At 49.2% G+C, this 27,548-nt stretch overlaps 1 protein-coding gene across 1 annotated transcript in view; it reads left to right on the forward strand.

Annotated features, from left to right (window-relative positions):
• Nucleotides 1-27,238, forward strand: part of DISP3 (dispatched RND transporter family member 3) — a 35,639-nt gene extending 8,401 nt beyond the window's left edge. The window contains exons 2-21 of the mRNA XM_053963194.1: nt 9,544-10,480; nt 11,717-11,936; nt 13,387-13,523; nt 13,939-14,073; nt 14,302-14,462; nt 15,505-15,644; nt 16,329-16,474; nt 17,933-18,094; nt 18,499-18,660; nt 19,123-19,227; nt 19,844-19,980; nt 20,487-20,668; nt 21,111-21,241; nt 21,343-21,515; nt 22,226-22,352; nt 23,158-23,303; nt 23,654-23,813; nt 24,197-24,310; nt 25,297-25,463; nt 26,517-27,238. Coding sequence (XP_053819169.1) covers nt 9,553-10,480; nt 11,717-11,936; nt 13,387-13,523; nt 13,939-14,073; nt 14,302-14,462; nt 15,505-15,644; nt 16,329-16,474; nt 17,933-18,094; nt 18,499-18,660; nt 19,123-19,227; nt 19,844-19,980; nt 20,487-20,668; nt 21,111-21,241; nt 21,343-21,515; nt 22,226-22,352; nt 23,158-23,303; nt 23,654-23,813; nt 24,197-24,310; nt 25,297-25,463; nt 26,517-26,879 — 3,996 coding nt within the window. The 5' untranslated portion in view covers nt 9,544-9,552 and the 3' untranslated portion in view covers nt 26,880-27,238. The remainder of the gene's footprint in view (nt 1-9,543; nt 10,481-11,716; nt 11,937-13,386; nt 13,524-13,938; nt 14,074-14,301; nt 14,463-15,504; nt 15,645-16,328; nt 16,475-17,932; nt 18,095-18,498; nt 18,661-19,122; nt 19,228-19,843; nt 19,981-20,486; nt 20,669-21,110; nt 21,242-21,342; nt 21,516-22,225; nt 22,353-23,157; nt 23,304-23,653; nt 23,814-24,196; nt 24,311-25,296; nt 25,464-26,516) is intronic.
• Nucleotides 27,239-27,548: the final 310 nt, after the last annotated feature.

The raw sequence follows: 27,548 nt of genomic DNA on the forward strand, positions 1-27,548 counted from the left end.
CTCAGCTCTGCCCTTTCACACAGGGCTCAGAGATGGGCAACTGAGCTGTGGTCTGGGGTGGTCTTTGGTCCATTGCTTGCTTGTCTCTGCTATCAATGTGCTTGTGCACAGAGCATGGCAGAAAAGCTGCAGCATCGTAGGGAGCTATAAAACACCAATCTAAGGCAACTGGAAACAAGATATATCAGCAGGTAAATGTTTCGTCCCCTGTGGCAGTGCTTATGCCAAGGAAGCAACGCTTCATTCCTGTAAATCTGCTGTCTGGAACCAATCCTTGATGCACGTTTCCTCACAGTAACTGCAGAGTTCATAGCATGGGTTTGTGTATAAGTGGCACAGGAAAGCATCTGGCCTTGTTCAGGTTCCAATTACAGAGAGCTCTACTGTAAGTAGCAGACAAGTAAGTTTTTTATGACATTTCCTTTACAGAGCTCTTGCAGTCCCTTGTATTTCTGATGTGTTGTGAGGGAGATAATTCCTTCTGGATCCAAATCTTGGCTTCTGTGCAGCTAAATTAGTTCCTGCATGTACACCAACCTGCCTACATGCTCATTTATTTGGTTATGTTGTGGATCCTGGTACTGTTTGCATTTCCATTTCTTTGGCTGATTCAGGAAGCGCCTTCAGATACTTTCCTCTTGTACTCAGCCAACAGCCTGGTTTCTAGAGGACTGCAAAGTGTGTCCCTTTGAACATCCAGCCTGGTTTCCAGAGGGCTTCCACAGTTCCACATCCGGCTGCGGAGTGTGTCCCTTTGAAAATCAATTTGCAAATGTCTTTTCAAAAGTAGTCTGTGTTTCCTTGTGAAGGGGAATCCCAGGAGTCTTTTGAGCAGGGCATGTTGTGAAAGGATAGAAGTCTCAAACTCCAAAATATGAGAGCAATTCAGAGCAGATGATGTGCTTTGCCTCAGGAAAGCTGGAAAAACCAACAGTAGAGCCACAAAAATATCTTTAATTTTTGTGTTTTAACTGCAGGACTTAGCCCTTAGAGATAGTGCAAGTAGCATCTCAGCCTGTGAACATCTGTCTGAAAGTGTGGGATGCAGTGAGAAACTGGGAACAATTGGCTGAAATGCTTTGATCCTTCCAGGTGGCAGTTCTTGTCCCTTTGGGATGGCTGGTTGCCACTCACGAGTGGCTCACGAGCAGCTCCTGTGCAGCTCCTGTGGCTGTGAATCTCTGCATCTTTGGTAGTGGAAGGGGAATAAGGACAATGGTGATGTTTGCCTCTCTCTGAACTGCTTCAGATCACAGACTTCCAGGTGTGTGCTGGGGGGGAGGAGAAGAGAGCAGAGAGGAGGGACATTCCTGCTGTCTCAGTTCTGGTGGCCTAAATCTGTATCCTAGAGACGTGGCTTCACTGGCAGCTTCTGGGAGCTGTTGCAAGCAGCATTTCCCTCCCTTGCACAGTGACTAACAGGAACTGGCTCATGGTGTCTCCTGTTTGTATTAGGAAGCATCCTGGACTTTCTCTGAGATGAATGTGTCACTAAAACCTGTTTGCTTATTCTGAATCTCTGTCCCCTCCTCTGCTAATGGTCTGCAGGACTGTGCTTATTGAGCTGTAGTAATATTTAATGTGAGTTTCTGCATGGCTGGTGCAGCTGGCAGTAAGCTTTAACTCATTGTACTGGCAGGGGATCTGCTGGCCTGCTGCTCAGGCACTGAGGCAGCTTGTCTTGTCTCCACATCTTCCCCTTAAGAAGTTTTCCTTCTGTTCTGAAAAACCTTGTGCTTGCCCAGGTCCCGCCAGTGAGCTGTGTGGCACTAGAGGCTCTTCAGCCTCTGGATATTGCACATCTGCTTCCAGATTTCTCACCGATTCTTGGAAGATGAAATAGCAGAGCAAATTAACGTAATTCCACAAGCTCTGGGTTTTAATGGGAGGAGAGCAGGTAGCTGCATCTGTCTGGGAGAGAGAGAGACGTGTGGGAGGTAAGAAAGACAGACCTGCTCAGATCCCACTTTTCAGGCTGCTGACAGCCAGCCAGCCACAAGCTGCTTTGTGAGTCCTGATCCAGTAGTAAGTTTTCCATGGGTCACTGTAACACATGGTTTGCTGCAGTCATTCTCACTCAGTTTAGTGACTGTCAGGATAAATTCCCCCCAGAATCCACCCTCACATTCTGAGAAATAGGAGGCTGTGTCTGTGCCACAGATGAGATCAGCGCAGTGCATGGAGCTGGAATGGTGCACAAATATTTCAGTACTCCTGCTGCTCCCTCATTTGGGAGAGTGCTACAGATCCCCCACTCCTCTCATGCTGGTGTGTGGAAAGCCCTGCAGAAAAAGTGAATGTAGCTAAAATACCACGGGAGCTGTGTCCTCACTGCAGACTGCAGCCTTACAGCCTTTCTCTTCGAAATCTGGCATTTTCTGATGTCAGTAAATTGTAGCAGTGAAAAATGAGACCTTTAGATACATTAGATCAAAATGGGTAACACCTGGAGTGAGACACTGTGACCTGCATGACATGACATGTGCAAGTGGGACTTTGTGCCTGTTCCTCCTCTTTCTGAAAGGTCAGAGCACAATGAGCAGAGCTGGCTAAGTACACTCTTCAGGTGGAGCATTTGTAATATTTTCTTTTAACCTCGTTGTACTTTTTAAGCTGGAGTGGCAAGAACTGGAGCAGAAACAGTTGCCTGTGCTGTGGTTGGCAAGAAGGTCTGGCAGGACAGGTTGGAATTCCTGCCTTAGCTCTCATATTGCTGCCCACAGAACCACGAGCTTGTTCCTTTGGGCCCCGGCAGGTGGGATCCAGGGTGCTGTTGAAATCTGTCAAGGCACCCAAAGGCACCCAGCTGAGCCAGAAGTGATCCCTTTACTTAGCAGCAGCAACTTGCTGGGGTTCAGACAAATCTAAGTAACTTTTGTAGTGGTTAAGTGAGTAATTTCTGAAGCATATCAGAGCCTCAGCTTACTTGGTACCTGTTAGCAGAAACCTGGAAGTGCCACATACCTGAGTGACAGCAGAGTTTATCACCAGCACAAGCAAGTAACTTAAGTAGTAAACATGGCACAGGACTGCGAGGCATGTTTTGTGAGATTATAACCAAGATGCTGCTTCTGACACTTACAATCATTAGTTACAATAACCAGAAGCAAATTATTTTATCAGGAAATTAATTTTATTTGGCAGCGACAAGCATGTTAGCAAAGTGCTCACGCAGGTATACCTCTGCAGCAATCCCAGGATGTCAGGGCACTAAACATGCATGATTTGATGTAAGCAAATCTTGGTGACCTTTGTCTTTGAAAAGTGCCAGTTCCAGTACTTTAAAGCATGTGTTTTGGGGCAATTTATTGGGTTCTTTTTGGTAGTGTATGCAGTGTGAACTTGGCTCTCATTGTGGAGGTCGGATATCCCTCACCAGCATAAAGGTTACATTGCACAGTGATGGTTATCTTTGATGATACAGCTCAAATTATACTTGCAGAACACAGCAGAGTTTGTGGTTTGTTGCACACAGCCGCCATTTTTGCCCTCAAAAAGATTTGTTATCTTGTGTGTCTAACTGGGCACCCAAAATAAATGTCTACTTCTTCCTTCATCTCCTGAGCTCCAGCATCTGTCAGAAGCAGACTACACCACCCCCTCCTTCTCCGAGACGCTGCAGAAGATTCAGTTCAGCCCTGTTTCTTCAGCCCTCAGACTCTGTCGTGACAGGCAGTGTTAAAAAGCTCACGAGGAAATTAATAATTCTGCCTGTGAGCCAGGCATGAGCGGCATGCAGGAAATGAGGCATGAGACCACACGCTGAATGATGAGGAGAGAACAGGGTAGTGAATAAATGCTGGGTTTGGGGAGCATCATCCATCGCATGCACTGGTGGGAGCCAGAGTCCTTGCCTTGGACTCTGAGCTTGGAAGCAAAACTACACTGCAGAGCATTTACAAAAGAGGGACAAATTAAGGACGAAGTATTGGGCCTGAATTTGGCATTTCCTGACTGGTGAGTGCTTGACTTTGCAGCTAATCTTCCCACACTGTTTTTGGCATGCAGTTATGAGTAGATCTAATCAGGGTTTGTCAGAGGCTGGAACAGCAGGTGGGTGCATGCAGAAGATCTTGACCTACCAGGCTGAGAGTGCTCTAAGAAGCAGCCTTTGTCCAGTCTGAAAGCTGGTTGAGAGATGGTACAATCATTTAGGTTGGAAAAGACTGTTGAACCTCATCACTTAAGATCATTAATCCTTCTGTTTCCAGCTGCTCTTATCTTAGCCAGGGCGTAAAAGTTGCTGTAAGGTGGAAGAGGGGTGGAACAGTCAGCAGTGGAAGGAAACACCTCAGTAGGAGATGAGGGTGCATGTGCCTGTGCTTGATTTCATAAAAACTTGAGATCAGATAATCCTCTTTCCTATATACAGCTCTGCCTATTGTCTTGCTTTTTGTGGGCAAATGGAATTATAGACTGTAGAGCTTTTATATGTATAGATATATTTAAAATAATTTTGTTGAACTTTCTTCCCAGCAAACACATATTTATACAATTACACTGTAATTCCAACAGCTCTGTGCTGCTGGAGCATTCTGGTATCATTCTGATCTGCAAAGTGCCTGGGGTCTGGCAGTGTTTTTCTGCATCTTACTAAAGGATTTAAAGCAAGTGGAAAGGGAAATGCAAGGCACACAGAAAGAAAATAGATTAAAGCCTTGTTGTTGTGCTGTGCTTGCCACTGGGAAAGTGAACCTGCTTAACTAATAATGGTGGAGCCAGCTCAGCCAGCAACTCAAACCAGTGCTTTTGAGCAGCATGTGCATCTCTGGGCTCGTATCCCACTGAAACAGATTCTCTCTGTGTTGTGTCCTCAGGCGCAGCTTCTGGTCTGTGACTGAATTAAGTCAATGTTTTGAGTATTATAGGAGATATAGGTGAGGTGTCCATGGCCTGGTTGACTTTTCCAGGAGTGCAAGACTTATGAAAGTCAGACCTCCAGCTGGACAAAAACCATAGCTAATTCTCCCTATTGTTTGTTTAACAATTCATGTTAGCAGCCTCCACTGGGAAAGGAACTCCAGGCACTCTGTGTTGATAAGGGAGGATGAGGACCTGAGAAAGCCCTTCTTGGCTGCATTTTAAAATTAGACTTCTGGATTAGTCTCAGTGATTCAAGTGTAGAGCAAGACTGTGGTGCTGTGTCCTGGTGTCCCTGGGGAGCTCTGCTTTGGTGTGGTACATTAATGATGCCCCTCCAGTTGCTCTACATGGCCAGAGCTGTGTGCAGCTCTGTGTCACAGACATGTGGCTTTTGCCCGGACTCGGATGCTCTCAGGATAATTTGGAAGCACAAATATTTGTCTCCCTCTTATAGGAACTTCATGTAGCTATGAAAGGGGCCTGAAGCTGCCTTTGGTAGAAACTCTGTGAGATTTCAGGAGCACAAAACTGCCAGCTCTGCTGTGAAAGCTCTGCATATGGGAGAAACCAGTGTGAAGTTTGACTGTTTTGTCAATGAGAATCTCCTATATTACAGAAATTGTCTTTCCCTCCCTTTTAGTCTTGAGCTTTCTTTTCTTTTTTCTTTCTAGCTTGGTGTTGCACAAGGCTTCCTTTTTCCTGTAGGAAGGAACAACTGGGTAATTGAAATGGAACACTAGTGAGGATTTTTAATGTGAAAGTCAGCATTAATTAGTCAGGTCGGGTGTAATTAGCTTCCTCATATGTCACTGCTTCTCTCCAACTTGCCAGTGACTTTCTTCTAGATGTCACTGGAAAAGAACTGTCTTGTGGGAGCTGCATGGGTGTTTTTCCTGGTTGAGGTGCAAGTGAATGACAATCCCTGTGGGGCTGTTGGGGCTTGAGCTGGATCTCACCTGCAGAAAGCCTGTTTGCTTTGGAAAATAGCAGAGGGAAGCCCAGGAAATCTATATGCCTACCCAAACCAGCTGAATCAGTGCCTCTTCTCTAAAGAAACAGACCCAGGGCTCCAAGGAGTACTCTAATCCTCTGCCTCTTTCAACCTGGTGCAGGCTAAGCTTGGCCAGGAGTGAGGCAGAGCTTTAATGAAGGCTGCAGGATTAAGTTCTCTGTGTATATCCTGGAGCTGAAGAAGTAATTGGGCCATCATTCAGTGCTGAGAGTCTCAGGATAGCATGAGAAGTGCTGGAGGGAAAACAGGCCAGCCCCCAAGTAAAATTCAAGCAGAAAAAAACCTGTATTTCAATCCTCTTCTGGATGATTTGAGGGTTTATCTCCCCCACCAATTCGATTTGCCATGTTTTGGGTTGGATAGGCTTTCATCCTGACCCAGGCAGGATCTGAGGAAGATGGCAAAGCCAGGTGAGTCCCAAGGGCAATGCTAAGTGTGCCACGTCTGGCTTTGGAGCTGACTCAGCTCTCCTGAAGGGGGTTCAGAGCTGTGGGTGCAGGCATTTGTGTCCCCTGCGTGCAGAGGGAGGCTGGCAGTGCTGGGGACAGTCCAGGTGCCACCCACCCTGCCCTTGCCTCTGTCCCTTATCTTTCCCTGACTCAGTTCTCATGTGAGTGTATACAGGGGCTTCTCCAGAAATTTCTGAGCTGGAGTTCCACCAGTGCCAGAATTTGTGCCAGTCTGCAGCTAGAGTGTAACCCGTGTTGGTCACCAGACATTATAGGTGCCCGTGTGTTACAAATTGGGGTTTGCAGTCCAGACCTTGACAACTGATGGACAAGTCAGAGGGAGATGCCTTAGAACTGATCCAATCCTTGAGTTGAGGATTTAGCTCTTGGTTAAGAAAGAAGATGCTGTGATCCCTTTTCTGCTGCCTTATTGTTATGTTGCTCTCTCTCATTTCCCTTTCTTGTCACATGCAGGCTCTTCTATCTCAGGATAAGAATCTTTTCCCTCCTTCTCCTCAGTAGCTCAATAAAATGGGAAATTATTATAGCTCTTTACCTCTCTTTCTGAAGAGAGAATACATATCCTTTTTCAGATCTCACAGTAACTCCATTCTGCTGAAGGAGAGCCCAGGCCAGTGGGAGAAAAGTCAGGGGTGGAGGGGAGGTAACTGCAGGTACACACCAACCTGCCCAAGTGGGATGAGTGAGGTTTACACCTGAGTTCCTGCAGCATCAATCTGCACTGGTGTGAACTGGAGCTCCAGCTTGGCTGTCCCTTAGAGGCTGAAGGTAACAGTCCCTGGCAGCTGAGTGATGGATGGGGGTCACACACCAGCCAAGGGGGTGCTGAGGATGCCTGGCAAAGGTGAGCAGTGTGGGGTGACATGTGAGCTGGGGCTGACAAGGTGCTGTGTTTGGGGGGGCTGGTATGCCAGCAGGATTTGGACACACATTTTGTCATTTTGGATGGGCTTATGGCTGTGTTTGTGAGTGTAGCCTGTGAGAGGGAAGGCAGGACTGTGGTAAGAATCCTTCAGGAGAGGATTAATTTGCAGATTCAGAGACTTGGGAAAGCATCCTCCCTGTCATGAGACAGATAAGGCTCTGCAGGCAACAACACAAGAGTAGGGTAGGTGTGTGTTGCCATGAAGCTGAGTAGTGCCTGCAGTCCAGTGCCTGTCCTGGGCAGCAGCATTTCTATGCTCTTGGCTTTGCCCCAGTGCCAAGGGCTCACACAGTGATACATGTGGATTCAGGGAAACTCTCAGGCACTCCTTGGTTGTTTAGGATTATGCATCCTGAATATTAAAGAAATCTCAACGGAGTCTAAAACCAGCTAGATTACTCCTAACCTTTCCAGAGGATTGAAGATACACACCCCCCTCCAACTCACCCCCACTTTGTTTTCCTCTTTCTGTCTCAGTGCTTCATGAGAAGGGGGCAACAACACGGAAGAGTTTTGTGCACTGTCCTCTCTTCACCCTGTTTCTCAGCCTGCTGAGGGTTGAAGGTCTGGCAGGAGAGGGACAGTGGCCATCTGCAGGCTGTGGTACCTGTCTGGTTTTGTACTGAGTGGCAGAGCAGGAGGCTCAAATCTGCCCTCCTGCACAGTCTCCAGAGTCTAGCTGGAGGTGGGTGAGCCACTGTAGGAGCCTAACCAGGGTGAGGGGCTGGGAGAGCTGCTGCTGTCACACTGACAGGAAGGGTGGGATGTTTTGAGACAAGATCAGTTCCAGATGAAAGGCACTGATGAGCTTTCCTGCTTTCCTTGGTGTGCGCCGGAGCAGGGGGCTGGAGCTTGGAGGTTCCCTGTTCTCCACAGGTTCTCTGATGAGGGGAACACTCTGCCCAGACATGCACAGATGCTGTCCACACCAGACTGAATCCCAAGGGAGCTGCTGTGGATCCCATGAGCTCTCTGTGAGCAAAGCCACTGGCATTGCTCAAACTGGCCAGAGCCAGAGGGGTTGCTGTGATCCTTGCTGCTTTGCACCAGTGCTCCTCTGCCAGGGAGCATTTTTGTCCCATTGCTTTTCCTTTCAGTCCAAGTCCATGCAGCTCCTAGGCCTTCTGAGGACATAGAGTTAAGAGGTACAGGCAATTTATCTTCCTGCTGATATAAGGCCTGATAAAATAGAAACACTGGTTAGGAGCAAAGCTCGTAAGTTTTTTCTGGCCTGTGTGTAAATTGCTTTCAACTCCCAGGGTCAGGTAACGAATGGAACCTGGTGGTTCATTCATTCAGTGACAGGGGCTACTGGCTTTGCTGCCTGGAGCCAGAAAAGGGACTGACACTTACAGGGCCAGGGCTTTGCTCTGAGGGACCACCACTTGTGCATCCCTGGCTTGGGAGGCCACTATGAGACACAAGGGTAAGTCTGGGAACCTGGGAAACCCCTGCTAAGGAGAGCACCTCCCTGGGATTATCCCTTTCTTTCCTGGCCAAGCCTGGGCTGATCAGGAAGGGTTTCCTCCTTCATTCCATGGAAGCAGTAACTGCTTTTTCTTCCTGATTGTTCTGTAGGAATTGGAAAAAAATGCACTCCACTAGCAATATTCTGCAGGAGTGGAAGGAAGGCAGGTTGTTCAGCCCTTTCCCTTCCCACACTGTCAGTGGACATCCCATCAGGAGTTGGAGCACGGTCACAGGGAGTTCTCAGAGGGGTTGATGTGTGCAAGGCGTGGGTGTGTGCACTTCTGGCTCTGTGTGCACACATGCACACTTCCTGAGAAAGATGAATACTGCTATAAATAGCTGGGGAAAATCTATTGTCAGTTCTAAGGAGAGGAAGATAATGCTCCCTTGCATTTTGTATCTGGTAGCATGATCCATTCCTGGATGTGAGAAGCAGGTTAGCTAATTAAGTGTTCATGCTGCTGCAGTGTGAGCAACATACTGTGAATCCCTGCAGTCTCCTTGCCTGGTGCTCCTGGAGCCATGCAGAGCCTTCCTCTGCCACAGCACTGGGCTCTGGGACTGTCACTTGCACTTCTCCCTCTCTGGTTCCTCTGCCAGGCAGAGTCTGATACCCCGTGACAAGGCTGTTGTTTCAGTGGCTGTAGCAGATCTGTGGGGTTTGGAAGGAGTGATGCTTTCCTCCTGAGGGAACTGGAGTGTGCCTCTGGCCTGGCCCTGTTGCTGCGAGTCTGTGGATTCACAGCTGTGCCTGTGACACCACTGCTGGCTCTTGCTGACTGCTCTTCTCTATCTGTGTGCAGGTGCTGGACATGGACTCGGAGGATGACCCATTGTTACAGGATGCCTGGCCTGAGGAGGAAGATGAAGAGGTAGCCTTCAGCTCCCGGAAGAGGCGAGAGGGTGCTCTGTTGTGTGGGAAAAGCCCGTGCAGAGTCAGGCCCCTGTGTGTCACACTGCCTATGTCTGGTTTCTGGAATATTGTTGGCTGGGTGTTTACCAACCCATACTGTGCTGGCTTCATACTTTTCCTGGGCTGTGCCATCCCTGCTGTGCTTGCTGTTGTCATGTTCCTCCACTACCCTGCCCTGGATATTGACATCTCCTACAACGCGTTTGAGATCCGCAACCACGAGTCCTCGCAGCGCTTCGATGCCCTTGCCTTGGCCCTCAAATCCCAGTTTGGGTCATGGGGCAGGAACCGCCGGGACCTAGCTGACTTCACCTCAGAAACCCTGCAGAGGCTCATCTTCAAGCAGCTCCAGCAGCTTCACCTCAACGCTTCCCATCTTGGGGTCAGTGCACGGGTCAAGCGCAGCCCCGCAGAGGGCAGGATGAGCTCCCTGCAGCCCCAGGCCCCCCTAAGCACAGGAAACCAGACATCCCGAGTCGGGAGAGGAGCCCCACGCTGGGACTACTCCAGCACTTTCGTCAGTGCTAACACACAGACACACGCTCACTGGCGCATTGAGCTCATTTTTCTGGCTCGGGGGGACTCTGAGAACAACATCTTCACCACCGAGCGCCTGGTCACCATCCACGAGGTTGAGCGCAAGATCATGGACCACCCTCGCTTCCGGGAATTCTGCTGGAAGCCCCATGAGGTCTTGAAGGACCTGCCCCTGGGTTCTTACTCCTACTGCTCCCCTCCCAGCTCCCTCATGACCTACTTCTTCCCCACTGAGAGAGGAGGGAAGATTTACTATGATGGCATGGGACAAGACCTTGCTGACATCCAAGGTGAGCTCAGGGCCATGGGCAAGGGCTGGCATGCTCAAGGAATGCCTCTCCTCAGGTTCAGGCAGTCAGTGGGGTGCAGCTAAGAGGAGTGACTGCCTTGTAGGGAGAGGAGGATGCTGCTGGGCTGTGCCTTGAGGAATTGTCTTTTCTGCCCCAGGGCCCCTTTTCAACCCTGGAACTCCAGTCACAGGTCACACAGACCCCCACAGGCAAGTGAGAGGGACAAGTGAGAGGGGGTGTCCTGCATGGCACAGATGTCTTCTGCTGACCCTTGTCCCCTGTAGATGGCTGTGGTTCACTAGAGCAATGCCAGGGGCTTGAAAAGACAAATAGGGATGAGCTTCCCTGCACTACAGAGCAGATTAAAGAGGTCCGTGGGCTGCTCTGGCAGCTTGTGAGTCACCAACTAGAAAGATTCCTATAAGGAGAGGAGGAAAAAGGCCCTGCCTCCTCCTCCCAGCTCTGTACCCTGTAATGTGCACCTCTAGTAAAACAGAGAAGCTGGGTGGTGACAAAGAGGTGACTCATGAGGAATGTGTGGGTGTGATGTGGCTGTGGGATGTAGCCTCCATCTGTCTCCCAAGCCAGGCTGCAGAGGGTAGCTGTCCAGGAGCCATGCAGGGAACAAGCAAAGGATTGAGTCCATCTGCTCCAGTAACAGTTCTGCTACCAAAACAGGAAAGAGCATAGTTTCTGTTCTTTCTGGTACAAACTCTGTGGAACTGGATTTTGGAATAGATAGGCAGTGTCTCTTAGTCAGAACTAGCTGAGTGCCTCCATCTCTGCATCCCTCACACCATCAGATGGCAGAAGTACCAGGTCACAGCAGAGCCAGGACTCCTCTTCCATGGGCATTGCTTAGTTCTTGTGCTTCCAAGTGTAATGGAGAAAATATTGTCCCAGTGTAAGAGAAGGAAGAGCGTCCAGCAGTGGGAGTATTGATCAGGATGTTGTTGGCTGGGGATGCTGTGGTTCAGGTCAGTCAGGTGGAAGATGTGTCCCTGATGAGGAAATGCATGGGGACAGCAACACAAGCAGTCACAGAACAGAAGTGGGATGTGAGTCTTTGCAATCCAGGTTTCCCTGGCCCTCCTTGCTCTCTGGAAGGCAGTAGCAGTCAGCATTGCTCTGATGAAGGACAAGATGATTCCCAGTTCCCCGTGGCCGACTAGATCCTGTGCCTTGCCAAGACAATCGAGCAGGACCTAACAAGAGTGGCGCTGCTTTCTCCTGCAGGGTCCCTGGAGCTGGCCATGACCCACCCCGAGTTCTACTGGTATGTGGATGAGGGCTTGTCTGCTGAGAACATGAAGAGCTCCCTGCTGCGGAGCGAGATCCTCTTCGGGGCGCCCCTGCCCAACTACTACTCGGTGGAGGATCGCTGGGAGGAGCAGCGCCGCAAGTTCCAGAACTTCGTCATCACCTACGTGGCCATGCTGGCCAAGCAGTCCACGAGGTGAGGGCGTGTGTAGGCAGGCCAGGTGGGAGTGCATAAGAGCAGGGAAGGGCACGGGATGGAATAGACCTTCCAGGGCAAAAGCTCTGCCTTAAAGTTCACACCAGGGCAGAAGTGCCTATTCTACGCTGATAGCCACGTTCCATTTGGCTTCACTGGGAAGGCAGCAGGCACAGGAGGCTTGACATGCTAGCTTGGACTACTGGTCAGGCTTGAGCAGTGGCCATGGCATAATGTTCCAGATGAAAAAGCATCTCAGTTGAAACTGGGCTCAGCCACAGAGCTGTGAATGATGGTGGAGAGTATATGGCAGAAAACTACTCACATGCTCCCCTTTACTGCCACTTCCACAAGAAGCAACATGCCAGAGACACCAATAGAGACAATGAAAAGGGGACAAAGTTTGAATCTCTTGCCTGTCTTTCCACTGAGTCCTTGTCTGGCACAGGATCTTTTTGCTTCTGTCTTACAAGTCCAGTTCCACTAGCTCAAACAGAACTGCCTTCCTGCTCTGAATTTGGCCACTGCTGGTCTGATACAGCAGGGATGAGAGTCTTTACTCAAGGCTGCTCAACCTGTGGATCCAATTCTGCTTTTTGTACAGAGAGGTGGAGAAGGGAGTTTCAGGGCAGGATAAGTTTCAGGAAGTGCAAGCTTTTTTCACTACCAGCTCTGTTTGAACAGAGCTTTGCTCAGTGCTTGTGTGTGAGAGAGATGATAGAACAGCTAAAAGGACATCCCAGTACCCAGGCAGTTGACAGAAGGCTGTGCTTCCCAGTCTCTGTACCTTCTTAGACTCCAGTCTTCTACTGCCCTGAGTCTTAATACTTCCCAGAACAAAGAGATGCTGACCTTCAAAAGCAGGTTGGAATGCAGGCAGCCACGGAGCATTCTCAGCAATGGGCTGGGAAAGCAGATTGTGATTCTGACAAGCCAAAAGGGAATTGAGGCCAAGGCTCAGTTCCAAAGCTCAGATCCCTGATAGCCTCCTATGGTGCAGCATTATTGTAGTCCTGGTTAAATTATGTTGGATTATTTTTGCTCTGAGCCTGCTTCCAGAGGCAGAACCTGGTAAATCATATCATTTCTGATTAAGCTCTCCCTCTGCCTGCATCCACAGTGCTAATATAATAAGCAATGATTAGTATTCCAGATGGAATTGGCTTTGAAGGCTCCAGAATCTGTCTGTTAGTTCCTAAGACCCACCATGCAGTGGAGAAATTTAAAAAATATTAGACCTGCTCTTTATTTTTCTCCTTCCCTGTGTGAATTTCACCTCCAGCAGCAACTTGGTTCAACCTGCTCTCATCACTCTGTTTCTTCAGAGAACTGCCAGGTTATTAGAGCATTGACCTCCGTTGGCTGTGGAGGAGATACTGTGCTTTAAACTACCTGGCTCTGCTCCTTTTGTGCTCAACTATTCCTCTTCTTTCATATCTCCCCACCCTAGCAAAGTCCAGGTGCTGTATGGAGGGACAGATTTGTTTGACTATGAAGTGAGGAGGACTTTCAACAATGACATGCTGCTGGCCTTCATCAGCAGTAGCTGCATAGCTGTCTTGGTCTACATCCTCACCTCCTGCTCAGGTATGCTGGAGTCACAGCTACCCTGTTCTAACACAGATCCAAATGTGCCCTGTCTCTCTGTGTCAAGGCCGAGGAGAGACTCTGATGCCCTGGCACCAGTGTGGCTATGTGGCACAGCAGCATGCAGAAGGGCAAGCCAGTCTGACTCTCCAGAGCAGAGATTTATGGGCAGGGTGAGGGAAAGACTCACAGGAGGTCAGGAATAAGATGCAAATGCCCATCTTGGTAACACTAGCATAAATTTGATGTAATTTTTTGCATGAGCCTCATGGGAAGGAGTCTGCAAGCAGTACTCCTGCAGCCCTGTTATAACACACTCATGGGAACCACTATCCCAACAGGGCAGGTGGGAGGTGTCTGTTCTGCTGGAGGTGGCCACAGATACTATTTTTTCCATGTTTCTTTTCTGCTGCAGTGTTTCTGTCATTCTTTGGCATTGCCAGCATTGGGCTAAGCTGCCTGGTGGCTCTGTTCCTGTACCACGTCGTATTTGGGATCCAGTATCTGGGTATACTCAATGGTGTGGCTGCCTTTGTCATCGTGGGGATTGGTAAGCTCATCTTTACTCAAAGCCTGTGCTTTACCTGTGCTGCCTTGCCCTGCCTTCTGTCTGCAGGAGAAAAGGAGGTGATGGTGGCAAATGCAGATTGAATTCTCAGGCCCTTTTCCGTTACCTAGAAGTTTAATATTTGCAGGTCAAATGTCAAGGGGGAAATCAGATTTTTAGAGGTGTCACTTCTGTGAGCAGAGTATCAATATCTCTGCTGTCTTGTTCCAGGAGTTGATGATGTCTTTGTTTTCATCAACACCTACCGCCAAGCCACCCACCTCAAGGACCTGCGACTGCGCATGATCCACACTATCCAGACAGCAGGGAAAGCCACCTTCTTCACCTCCCTGACCACAGCTGCAGCATATGCTGCCAACATCTTCTCTCAGGTACCTTTGCAATTTGGGGTTTCCATTTCTGCCTAATAGATCAGGGGCCTGCCAACACCATCTGTCCTCTCCTTCAGCACTGTGGGCTGCCAGACCTGCTTCTTACAGGGCTGTCTCTTACTTCTGTAAGGTAGTGGATTATCCAGGGAAATACTTCTGTGCTGTCACAGTACAGCTGGTCTATAGCTGGACAAGGTAAATCTGGCCATAACAGAAATCCATTTTGGTTAGCCTGGTTCATTCTAGAAAATAAGTAAAACAAGTCCCTGAGAGAGCACTCATTGGTTAGATTTGAACTCAAACAGATCTCATCCAGTCGTGTTCCTTCTGGAATGCAGACATAGCACTGGTCAAGGAGCTGGGGCGGTGTTAAGCCCCAGACCAATCAGCTGTCTAACCCCAGGAGTTTTAAACCCCCTTTATAAGGAGGCTTCCATAATCAACCATTGCCGCTGTCGCATGGATCTCTGAGAGTTTGTGTTGTCTCTGTCTCCAACCAACGACCCCACGTAACGCTGTGCCACTGATCAAACAGGCTGTTTCAGTGCTTTACCTATCAGATTTGCTGATTTTCATGGCTGAGGTCAGCGTGTACTGTTCTCAGGTTCCTCCAGACATCTCTTCCTTGCCTGCTATCCCTTCAGCAATCCTGCCTCAGTTGATTCCTGTCGCTGATGGTGGAGACAGGAATGCGACATTCACACACCGAAGTTCATGTGGCAACAGCCAACCTTTGTTGAAGCACAGCCTCTTTTATAGGGGCCTCGAATTTCCCATGCTTTGAGAGAGGATTGGACAAAAGTCCTAACTCTGCCTGGCTAACTGGCCAATGATACAGGTGCATTCAAAGGGATTGGACAGGGTCCCCTTGTTTGAACTTAAATTTAGCCTATCAGTATTGTGTCCAGGGTCTTGTTTGCTTCAATTCCCTAACAAGCTAAGCTGGTCAAGTAAGTGTCTGTCATGGCCAAATTATTTGTGTAGCTGTAGACCAGCTGCAGCCTTTACAGATCCCAATCCCGTGTTCTCTCTCTTCTTGTAGATCCCAGCTGTGCATGACTTTGGACTCTTCATGTCACTGATTGTGTCCTGCTGCTGGGTAGCTGTGCTCTTCACCATGCCAGCTGCTCTTGGAATATGGACCCTTTATGTGTCCCCATTAGAGAGCTCCTGCCAAGCCAGGTGAGCCCTGGAGCCTGTGGGTGGGAAGCTGTGGAATTTGCAGTCAAGGAGGTTTGCAAATTCCTTCCCTGTCATCTCAGTTTTTATCCTCATTCCCCTCAGGGAGCTTGACTTTGGCTCTGACAGAAGGGAACTTTAAGTTCTGCCATTCCAGATTCAAGCAACATGGAAGGGTCAAGTCCCAGTCTCATTCTCTCTCAGTCAATCCTCTTGGTTGAATCCCGTGGAGTATTGGACCATTTGTTTCCTCAGAGCACTTAATGCACAGCTAAACCTTCAAGCGGTGGAGATGCAAGCCCTGCAAGGCAGACAGATCCCCACTGCTCCTGCCTGTGAGCACAAGCAGGACGTGGAGATTTGTGCTTGAAAGTCAGCACGTTTCCTTTCCCCTTGCTCTTTAGCACTCACTGCAGGTGGCCTGGAATGATTTTATTCCTTAGCAGGGAGATGAACTGCTGAAACTCCTGTCACTCAGCACCCAGTGTCCACAGCTCAGCCCTGCTCTGTGTGTCCAGCCCAGCCCTTGCCCTCTCAGCACTTAGCAATGGAATTTGCTCCTGGCAGTTCCTGTTGTCTTTCCAAGCAATTGGAGCAGGTTGTTCCTGTGCTCCTTGGAGCCCACTGGTAACTCTTCACAGGGTATGTGGCTTAAAACTCTTTGTCTCCTTTCCTGCTTCAATCCAGCTGCAGTCAGAAGTGCACCAAAAAGAGTGCCTTGCACCTGGCTGAAGATCTCTTCATTGCCTCAGCGGCCACCTCCAGAGCAGGCAGAGAGACCCTTCCCTACCTTGATGATGACATCCCACTGCTCAGCGTGGAGGAGGAGCCTGGTATGTGTCTGCTGTTTGGTGCCTTTAGGGGGATCACACTGCCCTCTTCATCCTGCAGTTCTCCCTACCCCTGACACTGGTCCTTGCCTCAGCTCCCTGAATTGTAAGCTGGAGATGGTGTCGTCATGGGAAGTTGTAGGAGTCAGGACTCAATATTCTTTGTAAGTTCGCTTTGAGATCTTCAGTGGGTGTCAATGCATGCTTTCTTAACTGTTTGCTAATTCTCTGGGGTCCACTGTGGTCTGCTTTCTGTCTGGAATCAGTGATTGTGGTGACATGGAAGTAGCCATGAAACATCTAATCCATAACACCAGGACAGCTCACCATGGAGTAAAGTTTTCCCCTCTTCCCTGCCATTTGGAGCACTGTATTTGGGAAGCAGGAGAAAGAGCACTGTTGTTCTCCAGCGTCAGCCCCCTAGAGCAGCTCCTTCATCACGGTGTGAGGAGAGCAGTGACTTGCCTGAGCTCACATAAGCAATCTAGAAAAAAAACCCAGAAATTCCCTATCTGTTGTTAGCGGGAGATAATCCTTCCAGCCCTGATCCCAAGAAAAAGGTGCTTACAGGGTCGTGCTCTCTTGTACTTTGCTTTTAAAACTTGCTGGAATCTCTTTTAAACCCCCCCCCAACAGCAGTGGTCAGGGCAGTGAGTAACTTTAAGGCCTACAAGCAAACTGGAACTGGAGATAACTCAATCAATTCCGTGGCATGTGCAGAGCCCTTGCTGCAGAGCAGGCTCTGAGATGCCTTTGACAGGCAGGCAGAGAAGCTCTGGCTCTGTGCTGCAAGAGTTCTCCTTAGTATGCCAGAGCCACATGCAATGGTGATGTATGGAAATAATCCCTCTCTTCCCTGCAAACAGCAGAATGTTTTCCTCCAGGGCCCCTGGGCATGAGGGAACTGTGAAGAAGCAAAGCAGCCTGTTCCAGTGGCTGACCAAGCGTGGTTTGTAGGTTGGCTGTACAGCGTGCCAGGCATGCTTCATCCCTCTGCAGCGAGTGCCTACTTCTCACACATAGAGAAGGGGCATTTCCCTTGGCATCCCTGATCTGGAGAGGAGAGAATCAGGGAGGAGCCAGGCTGCAGTCAGGAAGAGGTCAGCTGTGTATATTTAGCAGTAAGACATATTTAGTGGAGTCAAATTCTGCTTGGCCCAAAAAGCATGCAGTGTCCCTGTGACCTTATGGACAGTGTTTGTGGGGTTTGGTAGAGCAAGGAATAGCCTGAAGCATAGATTTGGACTGAGCTATGGATTTACATGTGTACTGTTGCATGGCAGTGACTTGACAAAGATGCTTCCTAAAACATCCTGGAGTCACTGCCTCTGCCGGGGTCTTACTCCATCTCTTTAACTTGAGTGAGTTGTACAGCACCTTGAAGAAGATTTGATAAAGGAGAGCAGAGAGCTCTGAGACACTCATGACACTGAGACTACTTTTGATTTCTCTCTATTCTAGTCTCCCTGGAAATGGGGGATGTCCCCTTGGTGTCTGTGATGCCAGAAAATCTGCAGCTCTCTGCAGAGAAGAGCAACCAGGGTCACTTGATAACTCATCTGCAAGAGCTGCTGGAACACTGGGTGCTGTGGTCTGCAGTGAAGAGCAGATGGGTGATTGTGGGTAAGCAAGGAGGAGGGTTGCATCTACATGGATTTCAGAGGGTTTGATATTTCAATCAGTCTCCAAGCCTTGATTATGAGTTAGAAGAGCGGGGAAAAGGGACATGGTAAATGTCTTCTAACACAGGGGGAGAGTGCTCCCTGAACAGTCAGTCCCTAAGGGACTTTTCCATCCCTTTCTTCTCACTCAGATCTAGACTGGCAATTCCTGATGGAGTTTTTTTTCCCTGGCATGGGGCTTATTACAAGGACGCCCAGTTCCCAGTGTGCTTTAGTGGCTGTTCTTTTTCCAGCTGAAAATACCATCTTTCTACCACGTGCCTGCTCTCTGAGCATGTCTGAAGTGTGAAGTGCATGTCCCACACTTACCCAGGGTCCCACACTTACCCAGGTTTCTCCTTGCAGGGCTCTTTCTCCTTGTTTTGCTCCTGTCCATATTCTTTGCCAGCCGCCTCCATCCAGCTAGCCGTGCTCCAGTCTTGTTCCGGCCAGACACAAACATCCAGGTGCTACTGGATCTGAAATACAACCTGAGTGCTGAAGGTATCTCCTGCATTACCTGCTCAGGTGAGAACACTGGTTCCCAAACCATGGTGGGTGCAATCCATCCTGGCCTAAGCCCTGGACTGGAGGAGCTGAAATGTGAGGCAGACACCTACAATGTTCAAATATCTCATTGGACATTGGATGGACCCCGTGGAAAGGAGGCACATGTTGGGAATAGGATGGTTGAGTTGCCTGCAGGAGTGGAGTATTTAGAAAAATATTTCCTGCTTTAGCCATGAACTGCCTGAGTATTTCTTCTGGAGCAATCCCTTCACAGACCATGAAAACTGACTATTTTTACTCATAAGTGCTGGTCTCGTGTCAGTGCCCAGCAGAGAGACTGTGGCACTGTGTTGCCTGCTTGGGGTTTGGTATTCAGCAGCAGAGGTGTCTGTGTCTGTCTGTGAAAAGCCTGTGCACAGGCCTGGTACATCTTTTCTTATGCCATTCACTCTTTCCTCCCTGACTAACCTTGTGGGACAGGTTTGTTTCAGGAAAAGCCCCACAGTTTGCAGAACAACATCCGAACTTCCTTGGAAAAAAGGAAGAGGGGCTCAGGTTCACCTTGGGGAAGCAAAGGCAGCATGAGTGATGCAGGGCAGCAAGGTGAGTGAGGCATGATGACTCTGGCCACATTTGCAGCCAGGGCCCAAGGATCCACCGGGGTGCAAACTAAACCACATGCTCTCTGAATAGCTGATGGGGAATAATTCTCTTCAGAGAATTAGCTGAGCCCTAGGTTGGTGCTGGATGTATGGGGCATCTTTAGAATCTCCCTTTCCCTGAATACCTACTGCTCTCTAGGACATGGTCCTATAACCCTGGTGGCAGTATTGTCTTGTGTCATATCCCTCTGATCTGAGTACAGGGTTAGGAACTCCAAGCTTTCACATCCCAGTCCTATTCACAACCTTGCTGGCAGGTCACGAGGAGAGTAAATTCAGTTTACAGGGGATTTTGAGGATAAAAGAGTTATTGGGCCAGGTCCCAAGATGACATGAATCAATAAACCATCAGGAATTACTGCAGCTCAGGATGTATTTGTGATAGCCTTTGATGTGCTGTGCTGCCAGAAGGCAGAGGATGTGCCTGGTGTCTCTGAGCAGACAGCAGACCATAAGAACCCTCCTTTGCTCTGGCTGAAATCTGTAGGATTTCCTGGTTGAGAAGTACCACCAAACCTCATGCCCTCTGTTTTCTTCAGGGCTCCAGGGGACTGTGTATATCTCCAAGTCCAGGAGCAAGGGAAGACCAGCCATCTACAGATTCTCACTCAATGCCAGTGTCCCTGCGCCCTGGCAGATGGTGTCACCGGGAGACGGGGAGGTGCCTTCATTCCAGGTAAGTCAGTCCAGCATGTTGGACCCCTCTAGCAAGAGGGCAGCACTCAGCAGGTGAGCACAAGAGCCTCCTCCTGTCTCTCCATGGGGTCCTATGTAGCTTTGGGTGACATTTTCAGAGCACTGCAGTAGGGTAGTTAACACAAGGCATTGTGCTTGGCATCATCCAAGATGATACCTTGGAGTGCCACAAGACTTCACCTGTTGCTGTTGTGAGGTGACTGTCGGTGATGGGAGCAAAACTGTGGGTGACACTAGGGCAGGTGTGCCTCACCCTGGGCAGAGCAGCCACCATTCAGCCTAGGCCACTGGGAATGAGGGTGTTAAGGGGCTCATCACACACTGGCCATTGCTGGGAAGGCGCAGGCTGGGGGCTGATTGTGCCTGCAGTGCTCATTCTGTGTGGCTGTGCCAGTGCTCAGGGAGGAAGGGAGAGTGTGATGCTAATGTGCAACAGGCTGCAACCCCGTGGAGTTAAGTGTCTGTTTTCATTAATCCATTGCTTAGGTGTATAGAGTGCCTTTCGGTAACTTCACCAGGAAGCTGACAGCTTGTGTGTCCACAGTAGGGCTGCTTAAGCAGATGAGCCCCAGGAAGTGGATGATGACCACCTTGTCCTGTGACACCAAGAAGGGCTGGAAGTTCGATTTCAGTTTCTACGTGGCCTCCAAGGAGCAGCAGCGAACACGGTAACCTTCCCAAACCCCCCTTGGGACAAGGCAACAGAAACAGCACAGCTGAGAGGCTGATGTGAGATGCCTAATGGCCAGTGCTAGTCCTGCCCTCAATCAGTGACATCCATGGCTCTAGAATTTGCTTTGCTGCATATATGCCCCATCTCTGCAGTCACTTTGCAGGCCCATAGCATCATTAACATGCAAAAGGCTTGAGAGAGACTGTGACTGGGGGGCTTCTTTGAGTGGCAAAAAGAGGTTGCTGATCTGATTCTTACCCTTACTCTCCTGAACTCCTGGGCTGAATGGGCAGCACAGAATATACAATGGCTAGGGATACAGGCCTGCAGATGTTCACCTTTCCCATTGCTTCTGTCCCTGAGAATGTCAGTTTCCATGTAACACTTTGGACGCTTCATCTTCTCTACCCCCATAACAAACTTTCTTTGCTGCACAGGAAACTGTATTTTGCCCAGTCACACAAGCCCCCTTACCACGGCCGAGTGTGCGTGGCACCTCCGGGCTGCCTGCTCAGCTCCAGCCCAGACGGACCCACCAAAGGCATCCTGTACGTTCCCAGTGAAAAAGGTGAGCTGATAAGGCCCCGTTCAAACATGCCAAGATCCAGAGAATCAGACCCTTTTTTTGCCATCTAATATAACCAACCTTCGTTCTGTATTTGACAGCAGCACCCAAAGCAAAGCTGTCAGCCACATCTGGATTCAACCCATGCATGAACACGGGCTGCGGGAAGCCAGCGGTGCGGCCGCTGGTGGACACGGGAGCCATGGTGTTCGTGGTGTTCGGAATCCGAGGCGTCAATCGCACGAGGCGCCAGGACAACCACGTCATCGGAGACATGGTACACATGGTCTGGCGTGCTCGGGGCTGGCAAGCGAGGGGCAGGCTCTCTGGATGGTGTTTAGTTAATGCCCACAGCCCAGGGTGGTCCAGCAGTCTGGACAGATGGAAGGGCAGGGGTTGTAGCATTGTGATGAGCCAGTACGGTTCTGTCTTAGCAAATTGATGAAATAATGGAGATCAGGAAGTCCTTACTGAAAAAAACACTTCAGACTTTTCAGAAAATCCCTCTGAGTGCAATATATAGCCTTCTAATTTTGAGTCTAAACCTGGCTTTCTTGAGGATTTTTGAAAGAAACCCATCTTGAGCGCGGTATAAAATCTCACTGCACATTCAAGACTGAGGGAACTGATATTTTTCTATAATATATGTCTTATTATGAAGTATTAACAAAAAATAAAAACAAATTACTCCAGGGAAACTCACTAAATGTGACTTTTCTAGAAACAACTTATCTGTGAGATCTCATACCTTGACACATGACAGTCTTTCCCTAGAAAAATTATGCTTAGCTTGGCTGCTGCACTTCAGCTTTCTGCTGTTCTTCCTGCTCTGTGATTTGGGGGTACTGTGCAGGATCAGCCTTTGCCTGTTTCCTCTGAAGGGGCAGTGAGAAATGCGGGCAGTGGAGCAGGCAGGAAGCTGGAGTGCCAGTTGCTGTGTGAATGTCTCACGTGTGGTGCTCTTGTCATTGTGTCTCCTTGTGAAAGGGCAGTGTTATCTACGATGACAGCTTTGACCTCTTCAAAGAGATTGGCAACCTGTGCCGCCTCTGCAAAGCCATTGCCAGCAACTCTGAGCTGGTGAAGCCCGGAGGGGCTCAGTGCCTGCCCTCGGGTAGGTTAGACTAACTCCTCTGCAGCCCTACCTGTGCTTGCTTGAGCTGGGGTCCTCAACAGCAAACCAGAAAGGGTGACTGCTTCTTGCTGTCTCCTTTCCTTCCCAAGGCAGCTTGACCCTTCTAGAACATGTCATTGGTTGTGCTTTTTGGGACAGAAAGAAAGAAAGATGGTCTCTTTAATGCCAAAGACACTGGGTATATTCTTTGGGATTTAATCTATAAAGATAAGAACAGAATTGCATTTGTTCTTTCTAGTTATGGGTACTGCTTGAGATACAATCTTTTGATTCAGTAAATTTTCTCTTAGTAGCTCCTGAATAACAATGAACTCACACCTGATCTCATTGCAGTGAAGCTACTCACTGTCTCTGTGGCTTTGCATACCTGACCAGTGACCATCTCTCCCAACTTCAGAGGTCACAAGCTTGTGGAGCTGAGCCTAGGAAGTGTATATTGGCTTCAGGCTAAAAGCCAGTTTCATGCCTGGAGCAAATCCCTTGCCAGGCCAGGCAGACTTGCTCTTTGTGCTGCTTCCTGACAGCTGGGGACAAACATGTCCTGTCCCATGCTGATGACAGAGAGTGTCCTTTCAAGCTACAGCAGCTGAGAGCTGTGATGCCGAGACCTCAAGGGTTTTGGCAAACCAGAGTGGCAAGGGGAAGCAGCTGTGGACAAACAGGTCCTGTGATTCTCTTGGGGCTCTCATTTTGGGTTGTCGGTTGGGTTTTTTCCATCTCTTTGCTCCAGTGTGCTTCCTTTCCCTGTTCTGCCCTCCATCTCTTGCTCTTTCTTTCTCCCCAGGTTACAGCATCTCCTCCTTTCTGCAGATGTTGCACCCGGAGTGCAAGAACATCCCTGAGCCAAACCTGCTGCCTGGACAGCTCTCTCATGGGGCAGTGGGGGTGAAGGATGGGAAGGTGCAGTGGATCTCCATGGCATTTGAATCGGTGAGCACATGGCATCACCTGGTAACATTGTCATTCTGGGGGCAGTTTCATCTTGTGACTTCCGGGGGTTTAGCTCTGCTCTTTCTGCACTGGCCACTTCCATTTGCAGACATAATTTAGTGTTTATTAGCATTTGTTGCAGACAGATGCCTGCACTCACTCACAAGTTGGTAAAAGGGGCTGCTTACACCACAATTAGCTCAGGCAAAAAGCTGCTGGCAGATTTGCCCAAATGCCACTGCCAGTTCTGCCTGCTGCTGCCACTTGAGCTAGGTTGTTGTGCCCTTTCCCTTGCCATGCATACCCTGCCCAAAGAGCAGGACACGAGTGATGTGTTTGTCTTGTTACAGACAACCTACAAGGGGAAATCATCCTTCCAGACATATGCTGACTATCTGAAATGGGAGACATTCCTGCAGCAGCAACTCCAGCTCTTCCCAGAGGGCTCTGCTCTCCGGCATGGTTTCCAGACCTGTGAGCACTGGAAGCAGATTTTCATGGAGATTATAGGCAAGTGACTGCCATCTTTCTCTCCCTGAGGAACCCACATGCTCTCTGACACATCTTCACAGCACACTCCATCCCATATGATGGGCATGGGTTATATCTGCAGTCCCTTGCCATTGCTGTGCAAACTCCTAAAGCTTGTTCCTGCCCTAAGCAATGTGTGTTGTCAAAATTAGGCAAAGCCCAAGGAAGGAGGTAAGGGAAGGGACTCAGCCCTGCTGACGCGAGATTCAAGAAAACAATCACCTTCTTTCCACTTTCGTTCTCCCCCTCCTGTCTTCCCCAGTGTGAGTCCCTGCCTGCCTTGTTGCCAGCAGGAACATGGTGCCTTTCTCATCGCAGCTCTCACCTTCCAGGATTCATATCAGCTGGCTGTTTCCTTCCAGGAGTGCAGAGTGCCCTGTATGGTCTCGTCCTCTCGCTGGTCATCTGTGTGGCTGCTGTGGCAGTGTTCACCACACACATCCTCCTCCTGCTGCCAGTGCTGCTCAGCATCTTAGGTAAAAACAGCAATTCCAATGTGTCAGGCTTTCACTTTTCCTGAAATTGATGGATTGTGGCACTGCTGATTCTCTGGTGATTTGAAGTGAATTGCTCTTATTCTGTGTAAGCTCTTCTGGCTTTCCAGGAGCCAGTCCTAGAGAACAGACTGGCTAAGTGAACAGAAGGAACTCTCAAAAAATGCACAGGAACCTCACTGGGAAAGTAGATTTGTGTGTCTAATTCCCAGTGTGTTTTATCTACACAATCCCTTCTATTTGTTTAAATAAGGGTTTTAGCTACACAAATGCCATCCCTACCTGTTATGTATAATAATGTGATTAAGTCCCACAAGCTCTGAATAACAATTGCACTACTTTCCAAGAACCTGTACCATGGCTGCTGTTTCCAAGCACTGGAAGGTGTTAAAAGCTGAATATTTTAGCAATGTTTTAGTATTTGAAGCAAAATTGTAAATAGTTTCCTTTCCTGGGCTGGTGATTTGATAATATTGTGGTCTAAATGTGTTGCTAAACCTCTTAGTTTAAAAATCAAATCTAACATTTTGAAACCACATCGTCTCCCACCTGTGACTCACAAACTAACAGTACTCTTTGCCTTGAAAAAAAAGTGTGCTCAGCCTCTATGTAACTGTAGCAAGCAAAACTACAGGCTCACTTCCCTGTGGTCCTTGTGTGCACACATGGATTCATTTAGTAAGAGTTAGTCTAGACTGGCATCAGTCTGTCAGTTTGCCTGATATTTAGCTAGGTGTTCCACTAGGCCCAGCAGGTCTGGTCACCTTACAAAATGGTCCCTGTGCTAAGGGAAGGTGAGGGAAGTGTTTGTCTCCGTGGCAGGGGGACTGTGTACCAGATTCAGACTGGGTGGCACACACACCTGTGGGGTATGATCCCAAACTCCCCAGGGACTGACTTGTATCAGCAGGCTTGTGCAGCAGTCCCAGAGTCCTTCACATTTGCCTAACGACACCTTTCTCACACAGGGGTTGTCTGCCTTGTGGTGACCATCATGTACTGGTCTGGCTGGGAAATGGGAGCTGTGGAAGCCATTTCCCTCTCCATCCTCGTTGGCTCCTCTGTTGATTACTGCGTGCACTTGGTGGAGGGCTACCTGCTGGCAGGGGAGAACCTGCCACTCCAGCAGGCAGAGGTGAGCTCTGTTCTTCCCACAGCCTTGCATTCATTCCTCCTGTGCCCTCGGGGCCACTCAGCTGTGATGCAGGACGTGTGACAGGCAAGGGGGGATGTGTTCTGGCACGCTCAGAGCATCCCTGGGGTATGGTATTTGCTGCTTGTCCAGCTGACTGCTCCAGACTGTGAGCTTGTGTACCTGAGTAGAGTGAACTCGGGTGAGGGTTTCCAACCCACATGGTTGTCCCTTTCTTGCTGGCCACAGCTGTGTCCAAAGCAACCTGTTTTCATGTCCAGGTGAAGACAGTCTGTGCTGAAGCAGCTCTACACTAATTCTGTAACCTCTGAAATTTGCTTTGCTGGACCGACTGCCAGCTCACCTCTGGCCTTGTTGACATCTTTCTGATGCTGTTGAGCCAGGGACAGGCGAAATGACTCGTACAATTTCAGAAGGCAAATGAATGTTTATTCAAAAGTAGGTCTCTCTTTTATAGAGAGCATTGTGAACATTAATTCTAATTGTCTTAAAGTAAAAACATTTCACCTGATTGGTACACTGGACTTAGGTCAGCGTGGTAGAACATATCTATAAACAATATGAACGGAAAGCAAGATAATAGATTGTTTACATTCCTCACAGACTTTTTCCCAGGCTTAGCCTGGAAGAAATCTTTCTCTTTTTCTCTCTGACTGAACTGAGAATATCCACATCTTCTGTCTCATTGGGAAGATGGAGACCACAAAAGCCTGGGATCTCTGATGCCAGGTGTAGTGTCTGCATGCAGTGCCTGTGTGACACACAGCAATCAGTCTGATGTGGTGGAAAGGAGGCACAAAACCCAGAAAGGAAAGGAGGCACAAAAACCAGAGCCTGTGCCTCTGCTGGGTTCTAACCCTATGGCTCTTTGCACAGCATGAGCAGCAGATGTCTGAGCTCAGATGTCTGAGCTGCACTCAAGCAGCCTCTTTGTCCTGGACCGGGATTGTATCAGCTAAGGCACCCTCTCAAAGCCTAAAATAGCAGCGCAGCCCCATGTGCCTGTTCCGCTGACACTGCTGTCCCTTCCCCCAGGACCCCACGGCATGCCGGCAGTGGAGGACGATGGAGGCAGTCCGGCACGTGGGTGTGGCAATCGTCTCGAGCGCCATCACCACCTTGATCGCCACCGTCCCGCTGTTCTTCTGCATCATCGCCCCCTTCGCCAAGTTTGGGAAGATCGTGGCCCTCAACACGGGAGTGTCCATCCTGTACACGCTAACTGTGAGCACAGCCCTGCTGAGCACCATGGCGCCTGGCACCTTCACCCGCAGCAGGACTTCCTGCCTCAAGGCCGTGCTGGGCGTGCTCCTGGCTGGCCTGCTGGGCCTCTGCATCTGCCTTGCACTGCTGAAGAGCGGATTCAAGATCCCCCTCCCCAACGGGACAGCCCTGTAGACCCCAGGCCAAGAGCCACATGGTCTGTCCTCGTGCTCCGTTTCTTTTTTTTTCTTTTCTTTTTAAAGAATATTTTTGGTAAGAAAAAAAAGAGGAAAAAAAAAGTCCCTTTTTTCATGAAGTTTTTCAATTCCAGATGCACTTTATTTTCTAATGAGTTTTGCTCTAAACTTGTATTTATTTTAGTTAGTGATGGATGGATGATGGAAAGTGAGGGCTGCCCAGGGAATACCTCAGCCCACGAATAGGAGAGGAGGAGGTTTCCTTCTCTCAGTTTTCTTTCTGCTTTCATTTTTTCTTTTCTTGTTCTTTTAATTTATTTTTAACAAACAGGGCTTTCTGGACCCACAAGGCTGAAACGGGAGAATTTGGGAAGGTTATCTGATCCTTTCAAAAATCCTTCCCTCTGTCCTTCCCCTCCACTTGTCCAGGGTCAGAAGTGCAATGATGACTCTTAGGTGATGTCCTACTCCCACACCAAGCCTGTGCCTCGTTACTTGAGCTTTCAAGAACAGCAGTGACCTGTTGGACAGGCCTGGGGAACAGCATTGTCTGGATCCCTTTGCCAGGCCCTGTACCCAAGCCAGACCAGCAGTGAACTTGCTGCACAGGAGCTCTTATCAGTGTCACTTTGGGATCCAAACTAGAGCTGTTGCATGGCACCATCTG

This window comes from Vidua chalybeata, chromosome 22 (assembly GCF_026979565.1).
Source record: "Vidua chalybeata isolate OUT-0048 chromosome 22, bVidCha1 merged haplotype, whole genome shotgun sequence".
NCBI classification, from domain to species: Eukaryota; Metazoa; Chordata; class Aves; order Passeriformes; family Viduidae; genus Vidua; species Vidua chalybeata.